General features: G+C 39.0%; 1 protein-coding gene across 2 annotated transcripts in view; it reads left to right on the top strand.

Annotated features, from left to right (window-relative positions):
• itpr1a (inositol 1,4,5-trisphosphate receptor, type 1a) overlaps positions 1–27,186 on the top strand; it is a 66,751-nt gene that overhangs the window by 6,571 nt on the left and 32,994 nt on the right. For both annotated transcript variants that reach the window (XM_051706804.1, XM_051706806.1), the window contains exons 5-30: positions 5,771–5,886; positions 6,393–6,479; positions 9,835–9,993; positions 10,241–10,339; positions 11,899–11,982; positions 12,138–12,284; positions 12,440–12,535; positions 13,441–13,485; positions 14,113–14,267; positions 14,362–14,461; positions 14,600–14,760; positions 15,399–15,540; positions 15,679–15,837; positions 16,006–16,178; positions 16,471–16,590; positions 18,343–18,534; positions 18,795–19,046; positions 19,140–19,281; positions 21,555–21,702; positions 21,913–22,100; positions 22,234–22,360; positions 22,442–22,496; positions 22,590–22,755; positions 22,878–23,033; positions 23,145–23,222; positions 23,337–23,474. In XM_051706804.1, the coding sequence (XP_051562764.1) occupies positions 5,771–5,886; positions 6,393–6,479; positions 9,835–9,993; positions 10,241–10,339; positions 11,899–11,982; positions 12,138–12,284; positions 12,440–12,535; positions 13,441–13,485; positions 14,113–14,267; positions 14,362–14,461; positions 14,600–14,760; positions 15,399–15,540; positions 15,679–15,837; positions 16,006–16,178; positions 16,471–16,590; positions 18,343–18,534; positions 18,795–19,046; positions 19,140–19,281; positions 21,555–21,702; positions 21,913–22,100; positions 22,234–22,360; positions 22,442–22,496; positions 22,590–22,755; positions 22,878–23,033; positions 23,145–23,222; positions 23,337–23,474 (3,485 nt within the window). The remainder of the gene's footprint in view (positions 1–5,770; positions 5,887–6,392; positions 6,480–9,834; positions 9,994–10,240; positions 10,340–11,898; positions 11,983–12,137; positions 12,285–12,439; positions 12,536–13,440; positions 13,486–14,112; positions 14,268–14,361; positions 14,462–14,599; positions 14,761–15,398; positions 15,541–15,678; positions 15,838–16,005; positions 16,179–16,470; positions 16,591–18,342; positions 18,535–18,794; positions 19,047–19,139; positions 19,282–21,554; positions 21,703–21,912; positions 22,101–22,233; positions 22,361–22,441; positions 22,497–22,589; positions 22,756–22,877; positions 23,034–23,144; positions 23,223–23,336; positions 23,475–27,186) is intronic.

Raw genomic sequence — 27,186 nt, 5'->3', positions numbered from 1 at the left:
GCTAGTTCAAGATTAGAAGTCTGTGTTTGTGTGTGTGTGTGTGTGTGAGTGAGAGAGAGAGAGAGAGAGTGAATGTATGAGTGCATACATACATCAGTGTGTATGCTGCATCACTAGTTTCAGCCACTGAATGTTAAAGGGAGAGGTCACAAAAATAAATAAATAAATTCTGTCATCATTTACTCACTCTCATATTGTTTCAAAGACTTGTATTTTTAAGTGGAAGACAAATGGAGTCATTTTGAAGAATGTTAACACTGCTCTTTTCCATAAAATGAAAGTTACCATGGACTGTCAAGCTCAAAAAGGGACATAAAAAGTAATAATGACTATTCCTTTAATCTAATGTATTCTTATCTATTGTTCCCTATCAGTCACAGTTGTCTCTGTAATTTAATCCTGCTGTAAATAAACCCAGTGCAGTTCCGCATAGCATGTCCGTCTGTGTGATAAAGGGAGGGAAGGAGGGAGGGAGAGAAGGATAATTGTGTGATGCTTAGTGGGCACCAGTAGAGAAGAATGCATACTGTTTCCTTCTAATATAAACACACACCATAGCAAAATGGAGGCATGTGATTGTCTTTTTTCTGTTGTTATTATTTAGAAAATGTGTTTTTGTGTATGTGTGTATATATGTCTCATATGTTTGTTTTATGTATGTTCAATTTTTTTTTTACAGAATCCAATAGCCCTTATTACTAGATTGTTACCTGTATATTTTCTGAGGAGTGAAAAGGCTCATTTATACTAACTGGGCGAACAGGCTTCTTTTAGTTCGCCAAACATTGATGATGAAATGCAGTGATGTTTTTGTTCATGCCAAGGTGTTCTTTTGGTGATATTTCCCCTGTTCCAAATCTGAAATTCTTGACCTAAGAGAACTCGGCTCGTCGAAGAAAGTTGATGATTGCTTTAAACTAATTGTGGGTGTAGTTTCGACGTGATGTTTTTTATTTACAATCATGCATGCAGGGTTGGGCTGTAACAGAATGCATGTAACGGCATTACGTATTCTGAATACAAAAATGAACAAACTGTATTCAGCCTCCGACACGTTTTCAAGCACCTGTATTCAGAATACAGTTACTTTATAACATTTTGTTAGAATACTTTTAAAATACTTCTCTTCAATGACCACAAAATAAGGGTGATGTGAAAGAAAAAAAGTCTTGTCAATCCAGTGAGAAACGGCATTTTTCTAAACACCACACAAGCGCACGCTGCACACTTGTCCTCTCACTCTCTCTTCCCCAGAGCAGCTGCAGCGCTTGTGCAGTGTTGCAAGGGTTGCGCTTTCACAACGAATTTGGCTAATTTGAAAACACAATCGTGAGTTAAAAATCGTAGAAATGCGGGTTGCATTATTTGGAAAACTTTAAAAATGGACTGTGAATGAACGTTAATTTATATAGTGCTTTTCTGGACACTCAAAGCGCTTTACATAGTATAAGGGGACTCTCCTCAACCACCACCAGTGTGCAGCATCCACCTGGATGATGCGGCGGCTACCATAGTGCCCCAGTACGCTCATCACCCAGCAGCTTTTGGTGGAGAGGAGAGGGTAGAGTGATAGAGCCAATTCATGGAAGGGCATTAATAGGAGGCCATGATTGATAAGGGCCCATGGGGGGAATTTAGCCAGGACACAAGGTTACACCCCTACTCTTTACGAGAATTGCCATGGGAAATTTAATGACCACAGAGAGTCAAGACCTCAGTCTAACGTGACTGTGGTCAACAAAAGGTTTGACTGTAGGCACTAAAGAATGACAATACAACGTCTTATTCATGTATAACGATTCCCGGATTGAATATCTGACAACTGCACCAGCATACCGTTGTCTTAACAATCAGCAAACTGCCAGCTGTGCAACAGTATCAATGCAGCCAGCAATGCTTTTTTCACAAACAAAACATTTGAGTGCATGATACATTGTTTGTGATTGTAATTACTGTGTAAATATATTTATGCATCTGCAGATGAGTTAAACACTGTGACATCACCCTCAACTAACTAATTTTAAAATGACACAGCGCATATTATAAATGCTGGCTTCGTTCATCTAGAGTGCTTTAGTTTGTCCAGGAGAAAAAAGTTGAGCTTCTTCCATAGTATAAATTAGGCTGAAGAATGAGAGAATATTAGAAAGATGTGTAACAATGAAATTAATATAAGAAAAGGCTGAAATAGGGACTGAAATTTAGCGCGGGATTGCTGGTATTGCACACAATTTTAATCAATCCTGCAAGTTCCTCTTTCTTAATGCGGGGAACTCCCACACACTTGTATTCACTTTAATATGTAGGGGAGAATTAGTAAACCAATTCATACAGATGATCAAATAAATAATCTAATTTTTGTATCAAATAATGTATTTTCAATGCATATTGTCAACATTAAACAGCCATATTTTATGTAACTGGTGAGTATTGACTTGTACTCTTAAAGGGATAGTTCACCCAAAAATGAAAATTCTGTCATTAAATTTTAAGTCAAGTTAAGTCATTTTTATTTGTATAGCACTTTTCACAACACACATAGTTTTAAAACAGCTTTACAGAAAATTATTCTGTAACAGAAAATGAAACTGTAATGTCTGTAATGTTTTAATGTCATAATGAAGTCTTCATTGTGCGTTTAGATGAAAAACGTGATTGTAGATCACGAATTAAAAATATTATTTGTCTTTACACCCCCATTGAGCAAGCCAGAGGCGACTGTGGCAAGGACAACAAAACAAATGCTCAAATCCCCCCAATATGAGGCGTCTAATGAAATTCATTTAAATTGTTATTAATGGTACTTGCTACAGCAAGCATCAATATTGCTCATACTTTTTTTTTTTTTTTTTTTTTGCTCCACTTTTCTCTACAATTTGGAATGCACGATTCCTAAGTCCTCGTGGTGGCATAGTGACTCACCTCAATCCAGGTGGCAGAGGATGAATCTCAGTTGCTTCCGTGTCTGAGACAGTCAATATGCGCATCTTATCACGTGGCTTGTTGAGCGCGTTACTACGGAGATATAGCGCGTGTCGAGGCTTCATGCTATTCTCCGGGGCATCCACGCACAACTCACCACGCACCCCACCAAGAGCGAGAACCACATTATAGTGACCACGAGGAGGTTAGCCCATGTGACTCTACGCTCCCTAGCAACCGGGCCAATTTAGTTGCTTTGGAGACCTGGCTGGAGTCACTCAGCACACCCTGGATTCGAACTTGTGACTCCAGGGGTGGTAGTCAGCGTCTTTACTCGCTGAGCTACTCAGGCCCCAATATTGCTCATAAATTTGAACAAATTTCAAAACAAACTTGAATGACACCTCAAATCTTGCCACAAATCTTGAGCTAAAGTGATCAAAATTACAATATTCATCCATTGTGGTGGCAATTTTTGCATAGGGATACATGACTGCATTTTCTTCAGAAACTGCCAATATCAAGTTCTGTTTCTAACCTATTTTATAATTCTAAAACACTCTTAATCCTTACACTCTAAACTGTAATTTGTTAATCAGATAATCAGATGGCATACGAAAGCTATGTTTTTAAGTGTGTGTGTGTGTGTGTGTGTGTGTGTTTGTGTGTGTCCTACATTCCTTCAGTGACCCCAAAGCTTTTTGGTGTTTTATCAGCCCAATCTCCAGAAACTAGAAACAGAGAACAGACTCCCTCCCTCCCTCTCTCTCTCTCTCTCTCTCTCTCTCTCTCTCTCTCTCTCTCTTTGACTCCCCCTCTCTCCTTATTTGGTAAGGCTGGAGTTCTGCTGGAAAGAAGTACATTTTCACTTTCCTCTCTTTTCGCTTTTATTATCAGTTTTGACTACAAAGTCTCTATGTGAATGTGTGTATGTCATGTAGTTCCATTTAATTTTACTCCCATATTTACTGTTTATTTATTGTGCATTTTTTGGATATTAAAATACTTTCTCTTATGGCAGCTTAATATGTAAAGACAATTTTAAGAAAACCATTTGTAGGTTGACCCCCCTGAAAAGTGTAAACATTTTGGCTCTGTGGTGCTATCAAAACATTGCCATTTGTTTAAGCATCAGCAACAGCATTACTGACTCGACCAATTGCGTTAGTTTTCACGGGGCGGGACTATCTACACTGGCTGCCAAAAGTTTGGAATAAAGTAGAGATTTTGCTGTTTCGGAAGGAAATTGGTACTTTAATTCACCAAAGTGGCATTCAACTGATCACAAAGTATAGTCAGGGCATTACTGGTGTGAAAAACAGCACCATCACTATTTGAAAAAAGTCATTTTTTATCAAATCTAGACAGGCCCCATTTCCAGCAGCCATCACTCCAACACCTTATCCTTGAGTAATCATGCTAAATTGCTAATTTGGTACTAGAAAATCACTTGCCATTATATCAAACACAGTTGAAAGCTATTTGGTTCATTAAATGAAGCTTAACATTGTCTTTGTGTTTGTTTTTGAGTTGCCACAGTATGCAATAGACTGGCATGTCAATATTAGGTCAAAAAAGCCAAAAAAGAAAGCTTTCTCTAGAAACTCATCAGTCAGTCATTGTTTTGAAGAATGAAGGCTATACAATGCTTGAAATTGCCAAAAAAAACTGAAGATTTCATACAAATTTGTACACTACAGTCTTCAAAGACAAAGGACAACTGGCTCTAACAAGGACAGAAAGAGATGTGGAAGGCCAGATGTACAACTAAACAAGAGGATAGGTAAATCAGAGTCTCTAGTTTGAGAAATAGATGCCTCACATGTCCTGAGCTGACAGCTTCATTGAATTCTACCAGCTCAACACCAGTTTCATGTACAACAGTAAAGAGTAGACTCGGGTGCAGGCCTTATGGGAAGAATTGCAAAGAAAAAGCCACTTTTGAAACAGAAAAACAAAAAGAAAAGGTTAGAGTGGGCAAAGAAACACAGACATTGGACAACAGATAATTGGAAAAGAGTGTTGTGGATCTTAACCCCATTGAGATTTTGTGGGATCACTTAGACTGTAAGGTGTGTGAGAAGTGCCTGACAAGACAGCCACATCTATGGCAAGTGCTACAGGAAGTGTGGGGTGAAATGCCTGTATCTGGACAAACTGACGGCTAAAATACACCAAGGATCAGCAAAGCTGTCATTGTTGCACATGGAGGATTTTTTGATGAGAACTCTTTGAAGCAGTTTAAGTTCAAATTGTAATAGTAATTTTTCACGTTATTAATGACCTGACTATACATTGTGATCAATTGAATGCCACTTTGGTGAATAAAAGTAACAATTTCTTTCCATAAGAGCAAAATCTGTACATTATTCCAAACTCTTGGCCACCAGTGTATTTTGGCGACCAATGGACAATGGGGAGATTCTTCAGGGAAACCTTTATGAAAACAATAATTATTTTGGCGCAGAACTGACAGTACACAGTTCACCTTTAATAACTTCAAGTGACAGTGCTGAAAGGCTTTTTATTATTGAAAATGTTTAAAGGCTTTTTACTGCATCTGATGAGAAACTAGGCCTAATCCCTTTTTTGTAACAGCTACACAAACACACACAGTTTACATACTGATTTTCATACTCATTTTCTTCCTTACCATTTATGATCACACTGTCATCTTGATCTTTAGCAGCTTTTGTGTGAGTGTGAAACACTGTGTAATTGTGTGTGTATGTGGTTGCAAGAGCAATGATGAGTGATGCTTGTATTCTGTTTGTCTGTGCTTGGATGAAATGTCTGTTTCCTCTCTCTCTCACTCTCTCTCTCTCTCTCTCTCTCTCTCTCTCTGTAGACTGTCTGTTCAGACTGTGTCCCATGAACAGATACTCGGCACAAAAACAGTTCTGGAAAGCTGCCAAACCTGGAGGAACCAGCACCACAGACACAGTTCTGCTCAACAAACTCCATGTGAGTGTGGGTTTGTGTGTTTGTGTGTGTGCATACCACTAACTGCCCCATACATCTATGGATGACAGCATCTAAGCTGGTTGAAGCCGACAGGTGGTTAGACACAAGCATGCACATTGTATATACATAGAATGAAGAAAAGTTACTGAAAACTTAAAAACAAACAGACATGCTCATAAATTAAGCAGAATCTGGAGAATGCTTTTTGGGCCATCTGAACAATGTTAAAGGCATTTTATTAAGGAGAGCAAAATGTGTAGTTTGCTTCAGCTTCAGCTACCTAACAGCCTCTTGTTTTGATGTTCAGTACATTTATCAACACCTTTGAAGCTCCCTCAAGTTTTCTGGAGACTTAAAATGGTCTTTTATAGACCTGCAGTGGTGCAGCAGTAAGCATGTGTTCCTGACATGTGGAGTTATGGTGCTCATGTGGGTGTTTCAGGTTCAAGTCTGGCCTGCTGCCATCCCTCTCATTTTATCTCTCGTTCTCTCATTGCTTTATTTAGCATGCTGCTGATTTAGAGAAGAAACAAAATGAATCAGAAAACAAAAAGCTTCTAGGGACAGTTATTCAGTATGGCAACGTCATCCAGGTAAACCTCTCACAAATACATTCACAAATATTATATTAGGCATTTTAATTGTCTCTAGACACACAGAAAAATTAGGTGCTCTTTAAACGAAAGTTCCAGGTTAAATACAGGTTAAGCTTAATTAAAAGCATTTGTGGCATAATGTTTATTACCACAAATTTTCTTTTTACTCATCCCTCATTTAAAAAAAGAAAGAAGAAGAAGCAAAAATGCAATTAAAGTAAGGTACTTACAATAGCAGTGAATGGGGCCATTCAAAAAACGTTAAAATACACTCACTGAGCACTTTATTAGGAACACTATGGTCCTAATAAAGTGCCCGACGTATGGGGGCCTGGGTAGCTCAGCAAATAAAGATGCTGACTACCACCCCTGGAGTCACGAGTTCGAATCCAGGGTGTGCTGAGTGACTCCAGCCAGGTCTCCTAAGCAACCAAATTGGCCTGGTTGCTAGGGAGGGTAGAGTCACGTTAGGTTAACCTCCTCATGGTCGCTATAATGTGGTTCTTGCTCTTGTTGGGGCGTGTGGTGAGTTGTGCGTGGATGCCACGGAGAATAGCGTTGGCATCCGCATGCGCTATGTCTCCACGGTAACGCGCTCAACAAGCCACATGATAAGATGCGCGGATTGACGGTCTCGGAATCGGAGGCAACTGAGATTCGTCCTCTGCCACCCGGACTGAGGTGAGTCACTACGCCACCACGAGGACTTAGAGCGCATTGGGAATTGGGGAGAAAACCATCCTCCTCAAGGTTCAACGTGTTGTGCATTCTGAGATGCTATTCTTCTCACTACAGTTGTACAGAGTGGTTATCTGAGTTACCATAGCCTTTCTGTCAGCTCGAACCTGCCTGGCCATTCTCAATTGACCTCTCTCATCAACAAGGCATTTCCGTCCTCAGAACTGCCTCTCACTGGATGTTTTTTGTTTTTGGCACCATTCTCAGTAAACTCTAGAGACTTTTGTGCGTGATCCCAGGAGATCAGAAGTTACAGAAATACTCAAACCAGCCCGTCTGGCACCAACAATCATGCAATGGTTGAAATCACTGAGATCACATTTTTTCCCCATTTTGATGGTTGATGTGAACTTTAACTGAAGCTCATGACACTCATGATCTGCTTGATTTTATGCATTGCACTGCTGCCACATGGCTGGCTGATTATTGCATGAATATGTAGGTGCACAGGTGTTCCTAATAAAGTGCTAAGTGAGTGTACATTATTTTTCCGAATTATAGTCACAAAATGTAAATATTATACGTGTTATACATGATTTAGTGTGATAAAATCACTTACTAATCTTACCTCTGTGAAGTTCTAGGGCTGCCTCCAACCAAAGATTTTCCTAGTCGACTAGTAGGAGTTAATTTAAGCCATTAGTCGACTAGTCGCACGTTTATGATATTAATTTAATTACTTGAATATATATTTTTTGGGGGGGGGGGGGGGGGGCATCAGAAAATGGTTTGAGTTCCAGGGTTGAGAAAGAATGTTATAAGTAACATTGCTAACACTGTTCTGCATTACAGAGAAATACTATACCGTAATAATGAGCCTTTAAAATATAAATTTTACAAGCGCACGCACAAAGCGAGACAACGACAACGGCAAAAGCTGTAATAATCCTGAATGTGTCGGAAAAACCAGCAAGGAGACTGTCTGAACATTTTGTTAATTTATAGAGAGAAATGCACATTAGGGTTGTGCCGACAGACGTTGATCTTGGGGATTGACGATGGTCAGAGTGATCGCCAATAGCTGATGCCTTTGACGATGTCAAGATGATATTTGGCTCGTTTTCCCATGTATTAAATTATTATTATTATTAGGCTATTATTATCAAATTAATATGACAAATAATTTGCCCGTAGATACACAGACACGCGCTTAAAGAAACACTTTATTATATTATTAAGAACAGATGACAGAAAAGCCGTCTATGTGCATGTATGACTCGCTGATACAGAGACGTGCAGTCTCGTGGAACACGCGCATCTAAAAGGTTCACACTCTTTGTTTCTGTCTTCTGATTTTTGTTTTGTTTTTTTGGCTAGAACAGTATGAGTGCTGCAAATGACCTCGGACATCTCAGCTCAGGAGGTGTTTTGAGTTCAGTTCACTTTATTTCCACAGAGCAGTTCACTTTGACCACAATGCTGTAGCCTATACATCTGTGATTAAAACATAAAATAATACAAAAACACGTTCACCTCGAACCATGATTTATATTTCAGTGATTATTATCATTATAATTATTATTTTTACATTTAGAATTGTCTTCATTTTTGTAAGTAATTTTCCACCATGATGTTAAGACAGATTCTTTCTTTTATTCTTTTATCACTTCATTATTTTAATTGCTTTTTCATTTTGTTTGGAGTGCAGTTTTAATTTAGAAATGTATTTGATTTAAATTTTTCATTTTTTAAATAAATGAATTTAATTTTCAATGCAAAATCACTAAAGCAAGAATATTCACCAATCCCTCAGCCCAGGGGTTGCCGATGTAATTGGATATTGCAATATATATGTATATATATATAATATATATCGTGAAGGAGGGAACAAAACCAATTTATTCACACACATGATGTATTTTTCCTGGATAACGAAATACCCGACCAGTAGAGAATGCACAGATGAAGTAGGTTCTTTGCCAGAGAGATGTTGACAACTGTTGTAAAACCATCTTTCAAAAAGTTGAACAACACATATTTTTTTCCAGTTTCATTTAAATTTGTATTTAAAATAAATACAAAATAAAGTTCTAAGTTTGAAATCAAGGTGTCTTGCTTTATTGTGTAGGCTTAACCCTAACCCTGCTTAACGAAAATTACCCCATAGTACTACCATCAAAACTTGGTCGCCCAAGTCTCTTCTCACTGACTAACCTTTGGTCGACTATCAGGGAGCAGCCCTAGTTATATCCAATATTACAACTTGTTGTCATGGCAAAATAACGCTGGTAAACCATGTAATCTGGTAAAATGCTGTATTGGTGATAAATCCCTGATTTTATCAGACTAAAATCATGTTAACACTTATAATATTTTTGTCTTACTTTTGAAACAGTGTGTATTTTAACAGATATGGACCAGTCCCATTAACTTCCATTTGCACTACTGTAACAGATTTTTGCTTCTTTTTTTAAATCAGAGGCATGAGTCGAACAATTTCTTTTGTGGTAATAAACATTATGACACAAATGCTGTAAATTGAGTTTACACTGTTTTGAATGTGGAACATTCCTTTAATTTAGAAATCCTGATTAATTATCACTCAACTTGTGTTGAATTAAATTACACAAACTTAAAATTGTGTGTGCTTATTTGTGTGCACACATACCTGCAGCTTCTTCATCTAAAGAGTAATAAGTATCTGACGGTGAATAAGCGTTTGCCGGCTCTTCTGGAGAAGAATGCTATGCGTGTGACACTGGATGCTGCAGGGAATGAAGGCTCCTGGTTCTACATCCAACCTTTCTACAAGCTCCGCTCTATAGGTGACAATGTGAGTATATCTACCACCACTCTGTTCTCTATTCAAAAGATTGGAAACATTTATCTTTCAGTGTTCTATGACAGAGAGAGCGTCAGTCCTTACAGCATCTGATTCTTAGGTATGAACTTGATTATATTATGTAAAGATTGTACTTCTCTGCTGCTTATTTCATCCATACATATAGCCACTAACAGGATGTTGCTTAGAGTTTTACCCTTATGGTTTATGTGTGTTTATGTTTGTTTGTATGTGTCAGGTGGTTATTGGAGATAAGGTTGTGCTAAACCCAGTAAATGCTGGACAGCCGCTTCACGCCAGTGACCATCATCTTGTGGATAATCCAGGATGCAATGAAGTAAAATGCACACACACACACACACACACACACACACAAACATTTATTCATGTTTGAATACAGTGGCCTCAAAATTTATTTGTACAAGTGCTGTCAGTCGATTAAAATCTTTAATCGTGATTAATCGCATATTTAATTTGTAGTTTGACACTATATATACTTATTTTCTCGTCAAAATGTATTTATCTCCATCTTAGGAAGAAAGCAAAACAATATGTATCTTTATGCTTTATTAATATGCTTTATTAATATTTATTAATATGCTTTATTAGCATTTTCCAAACAAAGCCTTCCATAATATAATCATAGAAATGCACTAAAACAGCACCAATTCAAGTCACATCAAATGTTTCCCAACGTCTGAGTGGGAGTTTGGCTAATTGAAATAACTAGTCTCCACATAGGTTGCATGTTCTTTGCAATGGGCATTAAATCTCTTAAACTCTCATCCTCCACAATATTAATCTGCCGGTAGACTGTGGCTATCCGCTTTGTTACAGCAATCGTGAAGCTGTGTTCATGATTCGCATCAGAGCGTCAACTCCAGCGTCAAGCGCCTCTTTGAACTCACCATGCACCTTACATAGGCTGAAAAATACTTTTCTGTCACAAGTCCCATCTTGGCTTGTTTTGTACATTAAATAGTGCTAAGAGCTCCTTTCTCCATAATTTTATCACTGACAGGGAAGCGCTGTCAGACATAATTTTATTTACTGAGATAACAACCTCCGCGGCTCTATCATAAGAGAGAGCATAACGATCCATTTTAGCGTGTTAAGACAGTTCCGCCCCTAGAATGTCTATGGGACCGCCGTGTAAGTTAAGCTTGTAGCATTCATGTTTGCTGTGGCGTGCGTCAGTGTAATGACACTGGGTGGACACATTACAAAGGTTCCGCCCTTCACACGAGTGTTTATGTTGTATTAACTATAAATGCGTTAATCGCGATTAAGAAAAATTAATGCGTTAAACGTTTTAAATTTATTGCATGCTTTAATGCGTTAATTCTTTCAGCTCTGATTTGTACACTTTTTTACATTAGATAACAAAATAGCAAACCGAGTGGCATTAATTATAAGGGAGGTTAGCACGGGCACACTAAGTTGAATAGATTTTAAATTTTAAAACAATTGAAATACTTTTCAAAAATTACATAAAAAGCATTATTTAAACACTTTCTGATTGTCAAACATAGTGGAACATGTCCAATGTGAACAAACTACACCTGGGTTACTCTGCAAGAGTACCTGTGCGAACTTGATGGGAACTAACTTCATTCATCCACTAAAATGAACTTGACACCAGTCTGTTGAAGTCAAGTTAGTATGAGTAAAGGTCTAGCATCATTTGTTTAAAGAGTGACATATTTAGTTATCTATGCAATGAAATTCATGCATTTTTAAGTGTTGCTTAAGTGTCCAAATACTTTTTGGGGCGACTGTAAATATACAGACCAAACATTGCCACATCTCTCTTTTGCTTGTCTGTTTTGGTCTGTGTTTGTCCACACTCTCTATTCCATTCTCTCTCTCATTCTTTCTGTTCTGTCTAACTGACAGGTGAATTCAGTGAACTGTACCACCAGTTGGAAAATTGTTCTCTTCATGAAATGGAGCGACAACCAGGAGGTTGTCTTGAAAGGAGTATGTTCATACACAATAAATATAATTACAATTTTAATTCTTTGTAGTTACTTTTTAAATCCCACCTCACAGCTAAGATTATCTAGGATTAAGACCTATGTAGCTTTTTTGCGTAAATATTTGTGACCCTTAAACCAAAGAATGTGTGTTATCAGGGCGATGTAGTCAGGCTGTTCCATGCCGAACAGGAGAAGTTTCTAACATGTGATGAACACAGAAAAAAGCAGTATGTGTTCTTGCGTACCACTGGGCGCCAGTCTGCAACATCTGCTACCAGCAGCAAAGCACTCTGGGAGATAGAGGTAAGTTTAGGACTGTGATGTAATAGTTTGTAAAGTTTAACAGATGATTGCATATGTGAATGAAAAAGACAGATAATTCTACTTTGAGAAACACGTAAATTTGAGTGTGATTATATGGGTTTGGGAACCTAAACAAATGTTTGTGTGCTTTGCAGGTAGTTCAGCATGATCCGTGCAGAGGTGGGGCAGGCTACTGGAACAGCCTCTTTAGATTCAAACACTTGGCGACTGGCCATTACCTTGCTGCAGAGGTTAGACTGATGTTACCCAGAATAAGAGTTCACACGCTTAAATAAACACACATGCACACAATTAAAAATTGTTCCCTTTTGCCTGGGTAGCTCAGCGAGCAAAGACGCTGACTACCACCCCTGGAGTCGTGAGTTCGACTCCAGGGTGTGCTGAGTTCCCTTACAAAAATAACTGCAGTGCAAGTGTGGTAATTTGGACGCAATATTACTGCAGTTTCCTATACTGCAGTACAAGTGTGAAAATTTAGACAATGTTTTATTGCAATTTTCTATACTGCAGTACAAGTGTGGTGATTTGGACAACATATTATTGTAATTTGTTTTACTGCAGTACAAGTACGGTAATTTTGATGCAGTATTACGGAAGTTTTCAAAGTCCTTTTTTTCAAAGAAAGTCAGTCCACTTGGTGGCCATCTTTGAAAGTGCAGCTCCTATCTACTAAAATGGGAAAGACTGAAATCTCCAAGACGGTTGGTCAGTATTACGATCAAGACAATATATCAAATCAGCAGTATAATCTGACAACAGTGGTGTCATTAATTGTGCTTCTTTTACACGGATCACACTAAAAAATGCTATTTTTCAGGCAGGTTTGGCTAATGACACATTGATTGACAGGTGATCTCTATATCCAAAAGCTGATTGGCTCTTTTACCAGTGAGGTGGGACTTCCTTTTCAACATCCATTGGCTGTTAGGTTTTCCAATTTGTCTTATTTATTTAAATAGAAGTGCTCTATCTCTGTTAAATAGTCTCTGGTACTGCAGGAATACTGCATCCAAATTACCACACTTGTACTGCAGTTATTTTTTGTAAGGGTTCTGTTCATTTAGAGAGAGATGTTAGCAAGAGAAGAGATCAGGCAACATGTTTTTATTCATTTTTCTCACCTTACTGTGATCAGGTAAATCAAGACTATGAAGAAGAATGCCTGGAGTCACGTTCCTCTGTGAGTGTGTGCTTGGGAGGATGTGTGTCCCTAATCACCCAAATCTCCTAATATCTCAGTTGTTTCTCTTAGACAGCAATGAGATTCAATGTAGAGCAAATGGAGTCTTTTCAATAAGTATTCTGGTTTTCAGTGGTTTCTTCCAAGAAAAAGACCCTAGCAATCTCTAATGTCTCATCTAAAGTTTCAGAAAAGATCTCAATAGTTTCTCACCAATCATGACACCAAAGCCTGCAATCAAAAGTCAGAGATTTCATTTTGAGCTCAACTTTGTCTCATCAAATTCTTCAAAGTTGTCTGGGCTATATCAGGAGACTATATTTTTAAGAGAAACATCTGAGACAAAGTTGATATTTAAATTAAACATAACTGAGAACTAGGTTAAGTCTCCTGAGCTATAAAAGACCAATCTTTGAGTAATACCATTGTTCTGTGTGTTTGTGTGTGTTCGATTGTGTGACTGTTTTTTTGCCATATCTAAGCTTCTTAATTCATAGTGTGAGCAATTTGAGGGTCTCTTTTGAACTCACATTATTTACACCATCACAGATTTTTATACTGTTTTTAAAGAGATGACAGACTGAACAGTAATGTCATTGGTAATTGATTGTTTTTCTTGTACCTCAGCTGGACTCTGAGCAGGAAGTGTTGCGGGCACGTGTTCGTAACCCTCCAGATAAAGTTATGTACACACTAGTGTCTGTTCCTGATGGCAATGACATCTCCTCTATATTTGAGCTTGACCCCACCACCCTAAGAGGGGGAGACTCACTTGTGCCGAGGTACTTAAGATTACAACGTCTTTGCTCCATGTAACATCTTCTGTGTATGTACAGTAATTCTGAATTTTAATTCTGAGTTTTATTTCTACTTCAGGAACTCATATGTGAGGCTCAGGCATCTCTGCACCAATACGTGGGTCCACAGCACCAACCAGCCAATAGACAAAGATGAAGAGAAACCAGTCATGCTAAGAGTGAGTGAGTTTCTGAATGTGTGTGTCTGTGATTGTGTGTTGGGTCTAAAGAAATAATAAAAAGCACATATTTGTGGATTAATGTATAAATTATATTTTCTCAAATGATTGGCTCCCCTCACTATTTATTTTTCTCAGATAGGAACATCTCCTCTGAAAGAAGATAAAGAGGCCTTTGCCATAGTGCCTGTGTCTCCAGCTGAGGTCAGGGATCTGGATTTTGCAAATGATGCCAGTAAAGTCCTAGCTTCCATTGCAGCCAAACTTGAGAAGGGCACCGTTACGCAGAATGAGCGGAGGTATAGGTTGCATTCATCCATCCATCTATTCATCCATCCATCCATCTGTCAGTCATCCATCTGTCTGTCCACCTTTCCATCTATCCAGTCATCCTCCATTTCAGCCACCCATCCCTCCATCCACCTGTCAATCATTCACCTATCCACCTTTTAATCATTCCTTCCATCCATCCATCCACCTGCCAATCATCCATCCATCTGTCCTTCCGTCCTTCCGTCCATCCATCCATCCGCCCACTATTCCAGCATCCATCTCTCTATCCACCTGTCAATCATCCACCTGTTAGTCATCACTTCCATCCATCCACCTGCCAATCATCCATTCATCCATCCATCCATCTATCCTTCCATTTATCCATCCATCCATCCACCAGTCCAGCCTTCCATCCTTCCATCCACCTTTCAGTCATCCACCTATCCACCTGTCAGTCATCCCTTCCATCCATCCTCCTGCCAATCATCCATTTATTCATCCATCCCTGCATCCTTCCAGATAAAATAATGTTTACAGTATAAGTGCTTAGTTGCGATATTTGTGTACTAGACAGGTTTTGCAGATAGTTTTATGCTTTATCACTTTTTACTAATTTTTTTGACCTACACCAACACACTGTCTCCCCTCACTCTCCCATACACAGATCAGTGACGAAGCTGCTGGAAGATCTGGTTTATTTTGTGGTGGACATTCCTAGCAGTGCTCAGGATGTGTTGGAGATCACAGTCAACAAACCCAACAGAGAGCGGCAGAAACTCATGAGAGAGCAGAACATACTCAAACAGGCACATATAGTTTCACTTGCTCATCTTTCACTCTTTCTCCCTTTTTTAAGTTTATTAGGCTCTAGTTTTAAAACATCTCCCTGACATTTCTTCTGTTTGAACTGTTCATTCATATTTCCCTTTGCTTTGATTGAACAGATCTTTAAGCTGTTGCAGGCCCCGTTCACTGACAGTGGTGACGGCCCTATGCTGCGATTGGAGGAGCTTGCAGATCAACGGCACGCCCCGTTTCGTCACATTTGTCGACTATGCTACAGAGTCCTGCGTCATTCACAGCAAGATTATAGGAAAAATCAGGTGTGGCTATTATAAATACAAACTAAACTACACTAATGCAGCTACAAAATACAGTCACAACCCCTTAGACAACAAGTGCTAACATCTGCCCTTAAAACTCCCATCTAACTACCTCTTAGGCTCATTGTCTCTTTTTCTGTCATTCCTTTGCCCTCACTCTCTTTGTAGGAGTACATAGCAAAGCAGTTCCGCTTTATGCAGAAGCAGATAGGATATGATGTTCTTGCTGAAGACACCATCACAGCTCTGCTGCACAACAACAGAAAGCTCCTAGAGAAACACATCACTGCAGCTGAGATAGACACATTTGTCAGTCTGGTGCGCAAGAACAGAGAGCCCAGGTTTGTGTGTGTTGCACTTGAACATATCTGCTTAAATAGTCTCCATTGTTCTTGGTCATTTACATTTAAATGTATTAATTTAGTAGACGCTTTAATCCAAAGCGACTTACAAATAAGGAAAGCTACAAAACAAGTGATTCATCCTATGGAGAGTGTAACAAAGGAAGTGCTGCAATACATTGTTCCAGTATTGCCTAGAAAAGAACAAGCTAGTACAGAGATGTATATGTAGATTGACTGAAGGTGAATGACTGAGTTTTAACTGACCACACCTGTATCTGTGTTTCTCTAGATTTCTTGACTACCTGTCAGATCTGTGTGTTTCGATGAATAAGTCCATCCCTGTCACTCAAGAGCTCATCTGTAATGCTGTGTTGGACCCAGCCAATGCAGACATCCTCATTGAAACAAAGTACAGCCCCTCTTTCATAGACTACTTTTTATAATGCTTGTGCATCCTTTTTTAAGACTTGAAAGTGAATCACTATCCACTGTATTGAAAAGATGGACCAGGATATTATTATATATTTTACCGATATAGTAGAGGTAGACCGATATGTCAGTTTTACAAATTAATCTGTGCCATTAGTTGCTTTTTGGAACTATCGGTTATTGGAAAATCTATGCCAATAGTTGCCAATAGTTTTTTTTTTAGTTCCTCTGAAAATTACGATTTTTAAATTGAAGCAAGGGCATGCAAATAAAAATGTGACTATATAGAAATGTCCCTTGTCGGCACATAAATTGTGTCTCCAACTTCATATTTTGACTAATAATAATTAGAGCTGTCAGAATTAACACGTTAATGCATGTGATTAATTCAAAAAGTTGAACGCGTTAATTTTTCTTAATCACATTTACCGTTAATACAGCATAAACACTGGTGTTAAGGGTGGAAGCTTTGTAATATGTCCGACCGGAGTCATTACACTGATGCACACACCACAGTGCCAGAGCCCTTCTACCAAGGGAGCCTACAAGCTTAGCATAAAATAACAACGCAGTGGTCCCATAGACATTCTATGGGCGGAACTGTCTTAACACGCTAGTTGACCGTTACGCTCTCTCCTGTGATAGAGCCGCGGAGGTTGTTATCTCAATAAATAAAAGAATCTCTGTCAGCGCGTCCGTCAGTGATAAAATGATGGAGAAAGGAGCTCTTAGCACTATTTAATGTACAAAACAAGCCTAGATGGGACTTGTGATAGAAATCAAGTATTTTTCAGCCTATGTAAGGCACGTTTTAATTACCACAGAAGCAGACCAAATCTTAACTATCATCAAAACACAGAATGAGACGTTTTTGTTTGCATGCGCTTTTCATGGGGAGTTCAAAGCAGTGCTGGACGCTGGCATTGCTGCTCTGATGCGAATCATAAATGCAGCTTCACGATTGCTGTAATAAAGATTAATATTGTTGAGGATGAGAGTTTAAGAGATTTAATGCCTATTGCAGTGATATGCAACCTATTAGGGGACTAGTTCTTTCAATTAGTCAACCTCCCACTTAGACTTGGAGAATTGCTAATATTTTAGTCCATTTTCTTTTATATTGTCTTTGTTTGTTAATAAAGCATTATATTGATACATATTGTTTTGTTTTCTTTCCTAAGATGTAAATAAATACATTTTGACAAGGAAAAGAAGTATATATAGTGTCAAATTTCAGCACTTTTAAAATCTGTGATTTAATCGCGAATAACGGAAAAAAAATTATGCAATTAATAGCAATAAAAAAAATTAATCAACTGACAGCACTAATAATAATATATAGGCTATAAAAAGCTTAATTTGGTAAATATTAAATATAGAGAATTCTAGCGGAGCAAAGTCTACGTCATTCTTTTAAAAATAATAGTCCCTGGTATGTTTTAGGATTGTTTAGTGTTAAAAGTCCCATGTTATGCACCCAATCTTTTTTTCCTGATTATTATTGGGATTTTAGTTGAAAAATAAACTAAATATGGGATTTTATTCATTTTAGACTCTGGCCTCTATGTCTGTGCCAACTAAGAAAATGTTTTAACATTCTATGAATCGCTATGAATCGGTTATCAGCCTTTTCCACCACCTACGTTATTGTATCGGCTAAATCCACTATCAGTCGACCTCTATTATACTGTATATTATCCTGATATATTGTCTGTGTGTGTTTGTGTGTCAGGCTTGTGTTGTCACGGTTCGAGGTGGCAGGGACAGTGCTAGGTGAAAGCGCAGAGGAGGAAGAGGATGAAGAAGAGGTGTGGTTGTTCTGGAAGGACAGCAGAGGAGAGTTGAAAAGTAAGAGCATCAGAGAACTTGCTCAGGATGCCAAAGAGGGACATACAGAGGACCAGGAAGTTATAAATTATTACAGGTATATATATGCTCAAAAATATAATTTCTTTATCAGTTTTTTATCTTGTTTTCTCCTAAAAATATCTAAACATCTTTAAAGCAAAATCTATTTATCTCTAAATTTTGTTTTCTAATAATTAAAAATAAGCTTAATTCAAAGGGAATACCCTTTTGGCAAATAGTTTAGCATAAACATGACAAAATACTGTTTAAGAATTTTGTATTGTTTTGTATTGCATCCCCAAATTTTAAACATGAATAATTATGTCTCTCTGTCAGGTATCAACTGAATTTGTTTGCACGAATGTGTCTGGATCGGCAGTATTTGGCCATTAACAAGATATCAGCACAACTGGATGTGGACCTGATCCTGCGCTGCATGTCAGATGAAGATTTACCTTTTGACCTCCGGGCCTCATTCTGCCGCATGATGCTGCACATGCACGTGGACCGTGACCCTCAAGAACAGGTCACGCCTGTCAAATATGCCCGACTGTGGTCCGAAATCCCTTCACAAATTGCCATTGATGAGTAAGTGTCACTCCAGTGAAAGTGAAAAAAAAAAATAATACTATGTTAGTGAGTGGCATGTTCATAGCCAATTGGTTTTCTGTCTCTGAACAGTTATGATAATGATGGGACATCACGTGATGAAGTGAAGGAGCGCTTCTCTCAGACAATGGAGTTTGTGGAGAATTACCTGCGGGATGTCGTGTGCCAGAGTTTCCCGTTCTCTGACAAGGAGAAAAACAAGCTCACTTTTGAGGTGTGTCACCTCACAATTATCTTAGGGGGCTTTCACACTGGGCACGTTTGCTGCGTGCGATTGTTCCTGGTGCCCCCTGCAGCTTTGGTCTGGTTTCACACTCACTTGATTCTATCGAACCCCGGTCCATTTGCGTTCATCTTATGTCATCACAAACACGCATGGAGAACACAACGCGACTCATCATACTTTTTTTTTTTTTGGTGCCATTATGCACAGCAACGTGAATGACAACTGCGTATATGTGTGCTTCATGGCGTAACTCATCAGATGTCCAGGGAAAGGCGGCTTGCTGCTGCTCGCAAACAGCGTTTTTTGAGGAGACAGCTGATTGCAAGGAATTCATTTGCATCTTTGTTTACACTGCACGCTTACGCTCGTGTCCAAGGTGAAGTTATTGCCACTGTCATCTCCTATTATACCTTATATTTATAACCTATAATAGTATTTATATATAGTATTTATAAGGTGTATAGACAGACAGACAGTATTTATAGTGTTGATTGTACTTGTATGTCATTGTGGTGTCATTTTTTTTGGGACTTTCAGGAATGTGTGGATCCTTGTGTATTGTCGAAACTAATGATATCGTCATCGGCTAAAACGCATGCGCAGGTTACTTTACTTCCTGAACGAGTGCGCACCCGAGTCCGAGTTGCTTTCACATTCACGCGAATCACGCTACAGTTCCATTGCAACCGAACTCAGACCACCTTCTACAGGTAGTCTCGGGTTCGGTACCACGGTGCGCACCCCGGTCCGCATGACAGATTTCACATTACCAACTTTTCATGCGAACCGTGCTCTGTTTCGAACTAAACTGCCAGTGTGAAAGCACCCTAAATGTGGATATAAGTAAGCCAATCCCAAAGATTGTATCTGGTTTTGTGGCACTATCAAAACATTGTTTATTTTGAGCATCGACCAGCCTAACACAGCAGCATTGGCTTAAGCCAAGCACAAACTCACAGTCTTGTTTTTTGTTGTGCTGGTCTGAACACTGCAGGACTGTCATGTATCAACTACCCAACCATTTGTCCCCGACTGAGGCCATGTGTACACCTAGATGCGTTTTGGGTGATCCGGTCACAAATGTACAAGCGAGACACTTCATCGTTACACCTGGTCATCTCTTTTGACCACTTGTGTTCGGATTTCAATGAGAGAGTCTGTGAATTCATGAGGATTTACATCAATCATTACGTCTGTGTTTTACTAAATGATAATAAAGTGCAAAAAAGTAAAAGGTGAGAAAGAAAGCGCTAAAAACTGGTGCACAGTTTCTCTTAATAATTCGCAAACATGATGTTTAGAGAAGAACTCGAGTTATTTTAGTGCAATACCTGTAACTGAGCTTCTAATGTGCATGCTGCTCATATCTGTGTCCCTACAGTGCTTGTTAATGCATTCGCTTTTTTAAATGTTCAGATCGTATTCTTATTTCCCTTTAAATCCACACGGAACCGATGAAAAACCATCAGTTACAGCTGCCTTTAGCGTCTTCCCGTTTCAAACGGATCGACCAAAATGCATCTTAAAATGAAGATAACAAAATTCATTCACAAACTCACAGTTTATTCTTATGCCATCAACAAACATGAAAGAACGGCTCGCGCTCATTTTTTATGCATATTTGCATTCATTTGCAAAGGAAAAAAATAACAAAAGCAACTGAAATTAATAAAGACAGCAGGTAGGGAGATGTGGATGATGTTTTATTTTCTAATTATTTTTTGTCTCCTGCTACTCAAACCTTGCTCTCCTCTTTCAACAAACATGAAAGAAGGGCTTGCGCCCATTTTGCTATCTGCAAAAGAAAACATTTAAGAAAAACAGCTGAAATAATGAAGACAGCGGGTAGGTAGATGTGGGGGAAGTTTCGTTTTATTTTCTAATAATGTTTTGTAATCTAATACCTTGCCTTCCTCTTGCACTCTGTCTGTATTTCATTGGCTGTGGCTCATTGTCGGTCTCTTGCTCGTCAGGATGTTGCACACACCTGACGACAAGACGTCTCGATATCAAGCTGTTTTTTAAAAGTGTTGTAGCGTCTGGGACTAGTCTCGGCCTGTCGCACGAGTGTGCACACATCAAGACCGTTCGTCATGAGATCCTAGTCTTCTCGTCGCAGACCAGTTGCCGACTCAAAACATCAAAGGAGATGAGTTTGAGTCCTGTAGTGTACACTATGCTTTAATCAATGCCATTTGTTTGGGACATGAATTACATACAATAGCTTTTTCCGACATGCTTTTCCACGGTCTCTGCTATAGGTGGTGAACCTGGCGAGAAACCTGATTTATTTTGGCTTCTACAACTTCAGTGACCTGCTGAGGTTGACCAAAATCCTGCTGGCCATCCTGGACTGTGTTCATATCAGCACCCCCTTCACCATCAAGCCGGACAGAGAGCCTGGAAAAGGTCAGAAACAACATACTCTTATGCTAAATGAGGCTCTCACAGGTCTACCTAGTATTGAGTTGAATTTCAAGTTTAAGTCATGAACACGTCTCAGATTGAGATTGTGTTCACGCTTGGTTTGATTGCTTCATGAGATTCGAACTTAAGTTTGAATTTGACCAAACAAACTAAATGCTGTGTTAAAGCGTTATTTTGTGTTTGTGTCTGTAGGAAGTGTCATGCGGTCCATACACGGGGTGGGAGAGCTGATGACTCAGGTGGTGTTGAGGGGTGGGGGATTTCTGCCAGCTACACCCCACAACCCCCCTGACAGAGGGGAAGTTAAAGCCCAAACTGAACCTCAGAAACAAGACATACTGGTGATGGACACCAAACTCAAGATCATTGAGATCCTGCAGGTGTTAAAACATTTCTGACATATTCCATCTGGAATATCATGCTCCAAAAAATTCAGTTCTTTAGTAGTTCATGCTCTTCTCAATTATTTTAAAGTATTACAAACCTCTATTCTCTCTCTCATCTTCTGTGCAGTTTATTTTGAATGTCCGGTTGGACTACAGGATCTCATGCCTGCTCTGTATTTTTAAGACAGAGTTTGATGAGAGCACTTCTCAGACAGAGCCGTCTATAAACCAGGACTCTCCTGCCAGTGTTCAAGGTGGGATGAGAGGTTGTGTGTTTGTGTCAGTATTAGCTGTTATGTGTAAAATGTTGTGTGAATAACCCCTGTCTTTGATAGGTGCGCTGGACTTTGAGCACATTGAAGAGCAGGCAGAAGGGATTTTTGGAGGAAGGTAAGATGGTTGTTTAGAGCAATGTGTTAATTGATAGTTTGTCTGATGTTTACATATTTGTGTACATCTGTGTGTGTGTGTTTATGTATGTAGTGAAGAGAACACTCCACTGGATCTTGATGATCATGGTGGCCGGACGTTTTTGAGGGTCCTGCTGCACCTGACCATGCATGATTATCCTCCACTGGTGTCACGTGCTCTACACCTGCTCTTCCGACACTTCAGTCAAAGGCAGGAGGTCTTACAGGCTTTCAAACAGGTATTTATGCATCCGTTTATTTATCTAGAAATAAACACATTCGTATTCACATAGCCTAACATGGCTTATTGCTTTAACTTACTGTTGTTAAAAAAAGCGAATATTGTGCTTTATCTCTCAAGGTGCAGCTCCTGGTGACCAGTCAGGATGTGGAGAATTACAAACAGATCAAGTCAGATCTGGACCAGCTGAGGTCTGTAGTTGAGAAATCAGAGTTGTGGGTGTATAAGAGACAGGGGTCAGACACAGGAGAAGGCACCACTGAAGCTCACCACAAGGTAAAGACCATAAAGGACGACATTATTATCTGCACAAAATTAACCAATGCATCTTTGTAATCTTTCAAGCAAATATTTTTCATGGATAAACAAGATCTTCTGCTCTGACAGGGTGACAACAACTCAAATAGACCTAACAAACCCAAAGTTGAGAACAGCAGTAGCTCTAACTACAGAGTCGTAAAGGAGGTTGAGTGTGTTTTTCCATTAAGTTTTTTGGTTTTGACAAGCAAGTTAGATGTTCTGTGGAGTCAGGATTATGTTTGAGTATGTGTGTGTGTGTGTGTGTGTTTGTAAATGTAGATCTTGCTAAGGCTGAGTAAATTGTGTGTATTGGAGGGCATCTCTGGCAAGAAGAATAAGAAACAGCAACAGCGGCTCCTCAGGAACATGGGTGCACACAGTGTGGTACTGGAACTGCTGCAGATCCCATACGAGAAGGTGTGTGAGCCTGTTTAACTTGAACTGAAGGGTTTTCTATTCAGAGCAGTTAAAAAAAATCTCAGAACACTTAATTAGTGGCTGCACTGCTACTGATTTTTAACAGTTGACCAGACAAGCTCATTAGTTGAGTCGAATTCGACTAGTCTTGACGTCAACAATGGGTGGGGTAGAACTTCCACTCCCCTACCCATTGAATTTTACAGTAGACAATAGGTAGATCTACGTTCACTACATTGTAATGGGTATTAACTGGTTATATGTAATAAAAAAATAGCAAAATATCTTCATGTCATCAGGCATTAGAGAGCCAGCTAGGTTATGCCTGGGGTCCTATAGGTTGCCATGGAAATGCAAATATGAAGTTTGACACCTGAGGGGAAAATTATTAGCGATTGTCTGAGTGTTTGATATGTGAATGGATCAGACTGAATAAACATCATCCATTACGTTTTCTCCTCGTAAGCACCTTTTTATTAGAAATGTGAAACAATATGTAGGCATACGTCAAACTGTAAGTAGCTGAAAGTTAACATAAGTGTCTGAACATATTTTAGTGTAGCCTGGACTACCTGTTGCTGCAGGCGGACAGGTAGAGCTTTCCCCATTAATATGAATGAATCTTTCCTTCCCATCACACGATTCTGAAATCCGCCACCCACTGTATTTCCTACAGACATATTTTGTAAATTACGTGGAAAGCGACTAGTCGACTTCAGGCTGGCAATGTCGGCTACATTAGTTCTAGTCTACCAGTCTGTGCATTCCCTACTTAAAAGAGTAGTTCACCCAAAAACGAAAATTTGCTGAGAATTTACTCACCCTCAGGCCATCCAAGATGTATCTGAGTTTCTTTCTTCATCATCAGAATTTAAGACTTTTAGGATTTCATTTCAGGCCTCCTCCTCTTAATAATGCAAGTGAATGTACTCCATTTTTTTATCCAAAATGCATATTTAGGGTGCATCAAAATAATCCACACGACTCCAGTCGACAAATAAAGTTCTTCTGAACACAAACGATTGATTATTTTGAGAAACAAAACAATACTTATATACTTTTTAACTACAAATATTCGCTTCCGTACATCTCTGTGATGTGCGCTCATGAGAGGGATGACGTAAGCTCGTTGGTAAGGTCACGCGTCACGTGGAGGAGTCAGGAAGTGCGTCATTGAGAAGATCTTTATTTGTCGGGTTATATTAATGTTTGGTACTATCTGAATCTGGTTGGACCAACTCTCAACACAGTTTCTAATATCTCACCAAGACTGGATTTATGATTATTCAGATTATATTGAGACAGCCACAATCGCTAGTGCTCTTCTTGCATGAGCATACATATGCTTAATTGCTGTAAAGTAGCCGCCCAACAAAACAGCACACGTGGTTTCTGAATTGAGTGGGTATATGGTTATTGATACTGTGTAGAAAGACCGGTATCATTAATTTATATATACATTCACTGAGCACTTTATTAGGAATGCTATGGTCCTAATAATGTACCAGATGTGGTCTCCTGCTGTTGTAGCCCATTCTCCTCAAGGTTCGACATGTTGTGCATTCTTAGATGCTATTCTGCCCACTACAATTGTACAGAGTGGTTATCTGAGTTACCGTAACCTTTCTGTCAACTCGAATCAGTCTGTCCATTCTCCGTTGACCTCTCTCATCAACAAGGCATTTTCGTTCGCAGAACTCACTCTCGCTGGATGTTTTTTGATTTGTGGCACCATTCTGAGTAAACTCTAGAGACTGTCGTGTGTGACTGTTGCCCAGGAGTTCAGCAGTTACAGAAATACTCAAACCAGCCCATCTGGCATCAACAATCATGCCAGTTGCTGAGATCAAATTTTTTTCCCCATTCTGATGGTTGATGTGAACATTAACTGAAGCTCCTGACCCGTATCTGCATGATTTTATGCATTGCACTGCTGCAACACGATTGGCTGATTAGATAATCTTATGAATATGTATGACTACATGTGTACCTAATGAAGTGTTAAGTGAGTGTGTATATATACTACCGGTCAAAAGTTTTGAAACACTTGACTGAAATGTTTCTCATGATCTTAAAATTTTTTTGATCTAAGGCGTATGCTTAAATGTTTGAAATTAGTTTTCTAGACAAAAATATAATTGTGCCACAATATTAATTATTTCATTATAAAACTAAAATTTAATAATAAAAAAAAAGGTTTTGAAATTGATGACTTGGACCAAATAATAAAGAAAAGCAGCCAATAAGTGCCCAACATAGATGGGAACTCCTTCAAAACTGTTTAAAAAGCATCCCAGGGTGATACCTCAAGAAGTTGGTTGAGTACATGTCTGCAAAATCTAGGCAAAGGGTGACTACTTTGAAGATGCTAAAATATAACACAGTTTTGATTTATTTTGGATTTTGTTTAGTCACAACATAATTCCCATAGTTCCATTTATGTTATTCCATAGTTTTGATGACTTTACTATTATTCTAAAATGTGAAAAAAAATTATAATTAAGAATAAGTGTTTCAAAACTTTTGACCAGAAGTGTATGTATATATATATATATATATACACAGGTGCATCTCAATAAATTAGAATGTCGTGGAAAAGTTCATTTATTTCAGTAATTCAACTCAAATTGTGAAACTCGTGTATTAAATAAATTCAATGCACACAGACTGAAGTAGTTTAAGTCTTTGGTTCTTTTAATTGTGATGATTTTGGCTCACATTTAACAAAAACCCACCAATTCACTATCTCAAAAAATTAGAATATGGTGACATGCCAATCAGCTAATCAACTCAAAACACCTGAAAAGGTTTCCTGAGCCTTCAAAATGGTCTCTCAGTTTGGTTCACTAGGCTACACAATCTGCTGATCTGACAGTTGTCCAGAAGATAATCATTGACACCCTTCACAAGGAGGGTAAGCCACAGACATTCATTGCCAAAGAAGCTGGCTGTTCACAGAGTGCTGTATCCAAGCATGTTAACAGAAAGTTGAGTGGAAGGAAAAAGTGTGGAAGAAAAAGATGCACAACCAACCGAGAGAACCGCAGCCTTATGAGGATTGTCAAGCAAAATCGATTCAAGAATTTGGGTGAACTTCACAAGGAATGGACTGAGGCTGGGGTCAAGGCATCAAGAGCCACCACACATAGATGTGTCAAGGAATTTGGCTACAGTTGTCGTATTCCTCTTGTTAAGCCACTCCTGAACCACAGACAACATCAGAGGCATCTTACCTGGGCTAAGGAGAAGAAGAACTGGACTGTTGCCCAGTGGTCCAAAGTCCTCTTTTCAGATGAGAGCAAGTGTTGTATTTCATTTGGAAACCAAGGTCCTAGAGTCTGGAGGAAGGGTGGAGAAGCTCATAGCCCAAGTTGCTTGAAGTCCAGTGTTAAGTTTCCACAGTCTGTGATGATTTGGGGTGCAATGTCATCTGCTGGTGTTGGTCCATTGTGTTTTTTGAAAACCAAAGTCACTGCACCCATTTACCAAGACATTTTGGAGCACTTCATGCTTCCTTCTGCTGACCAGCTTTTTAAAGATGCTGATTTAATTTTCCAGCAGGATTTGGCACCTGCCCACACTGCCAAAAGCACCAAAAGTTGGTTAAATGACCATGGTGTTGGTGGGCTTGACTGGCCAGCAAACTCACCAGACCTGAACCCCATAGAGAATCTATGGGGTATTGTCAAGAGGAAAATGAGAAACAAGAGAC

This window comes from Myxocyprinus asiaticus, chromosome 9 (assembly GCF_019703515.2).
Source record: "Myxocyprinus asiaticus isolate MX2 ecotype Aquarium Trade chromosome 9, UBuf_Myxa_2, whole genome shotgun sequence".
In the NCBI taxonomy this organism is placed as follows: Eukaryota; Metazoa; Chordata; class Actinopteri; order Cypriniformes; family Catostomidae; genus Myxocyprinus; species Myxocyprinus asiaticus.
This window is presented reverse-complemented; position numbering and strand designations above follow the sequence as displayed.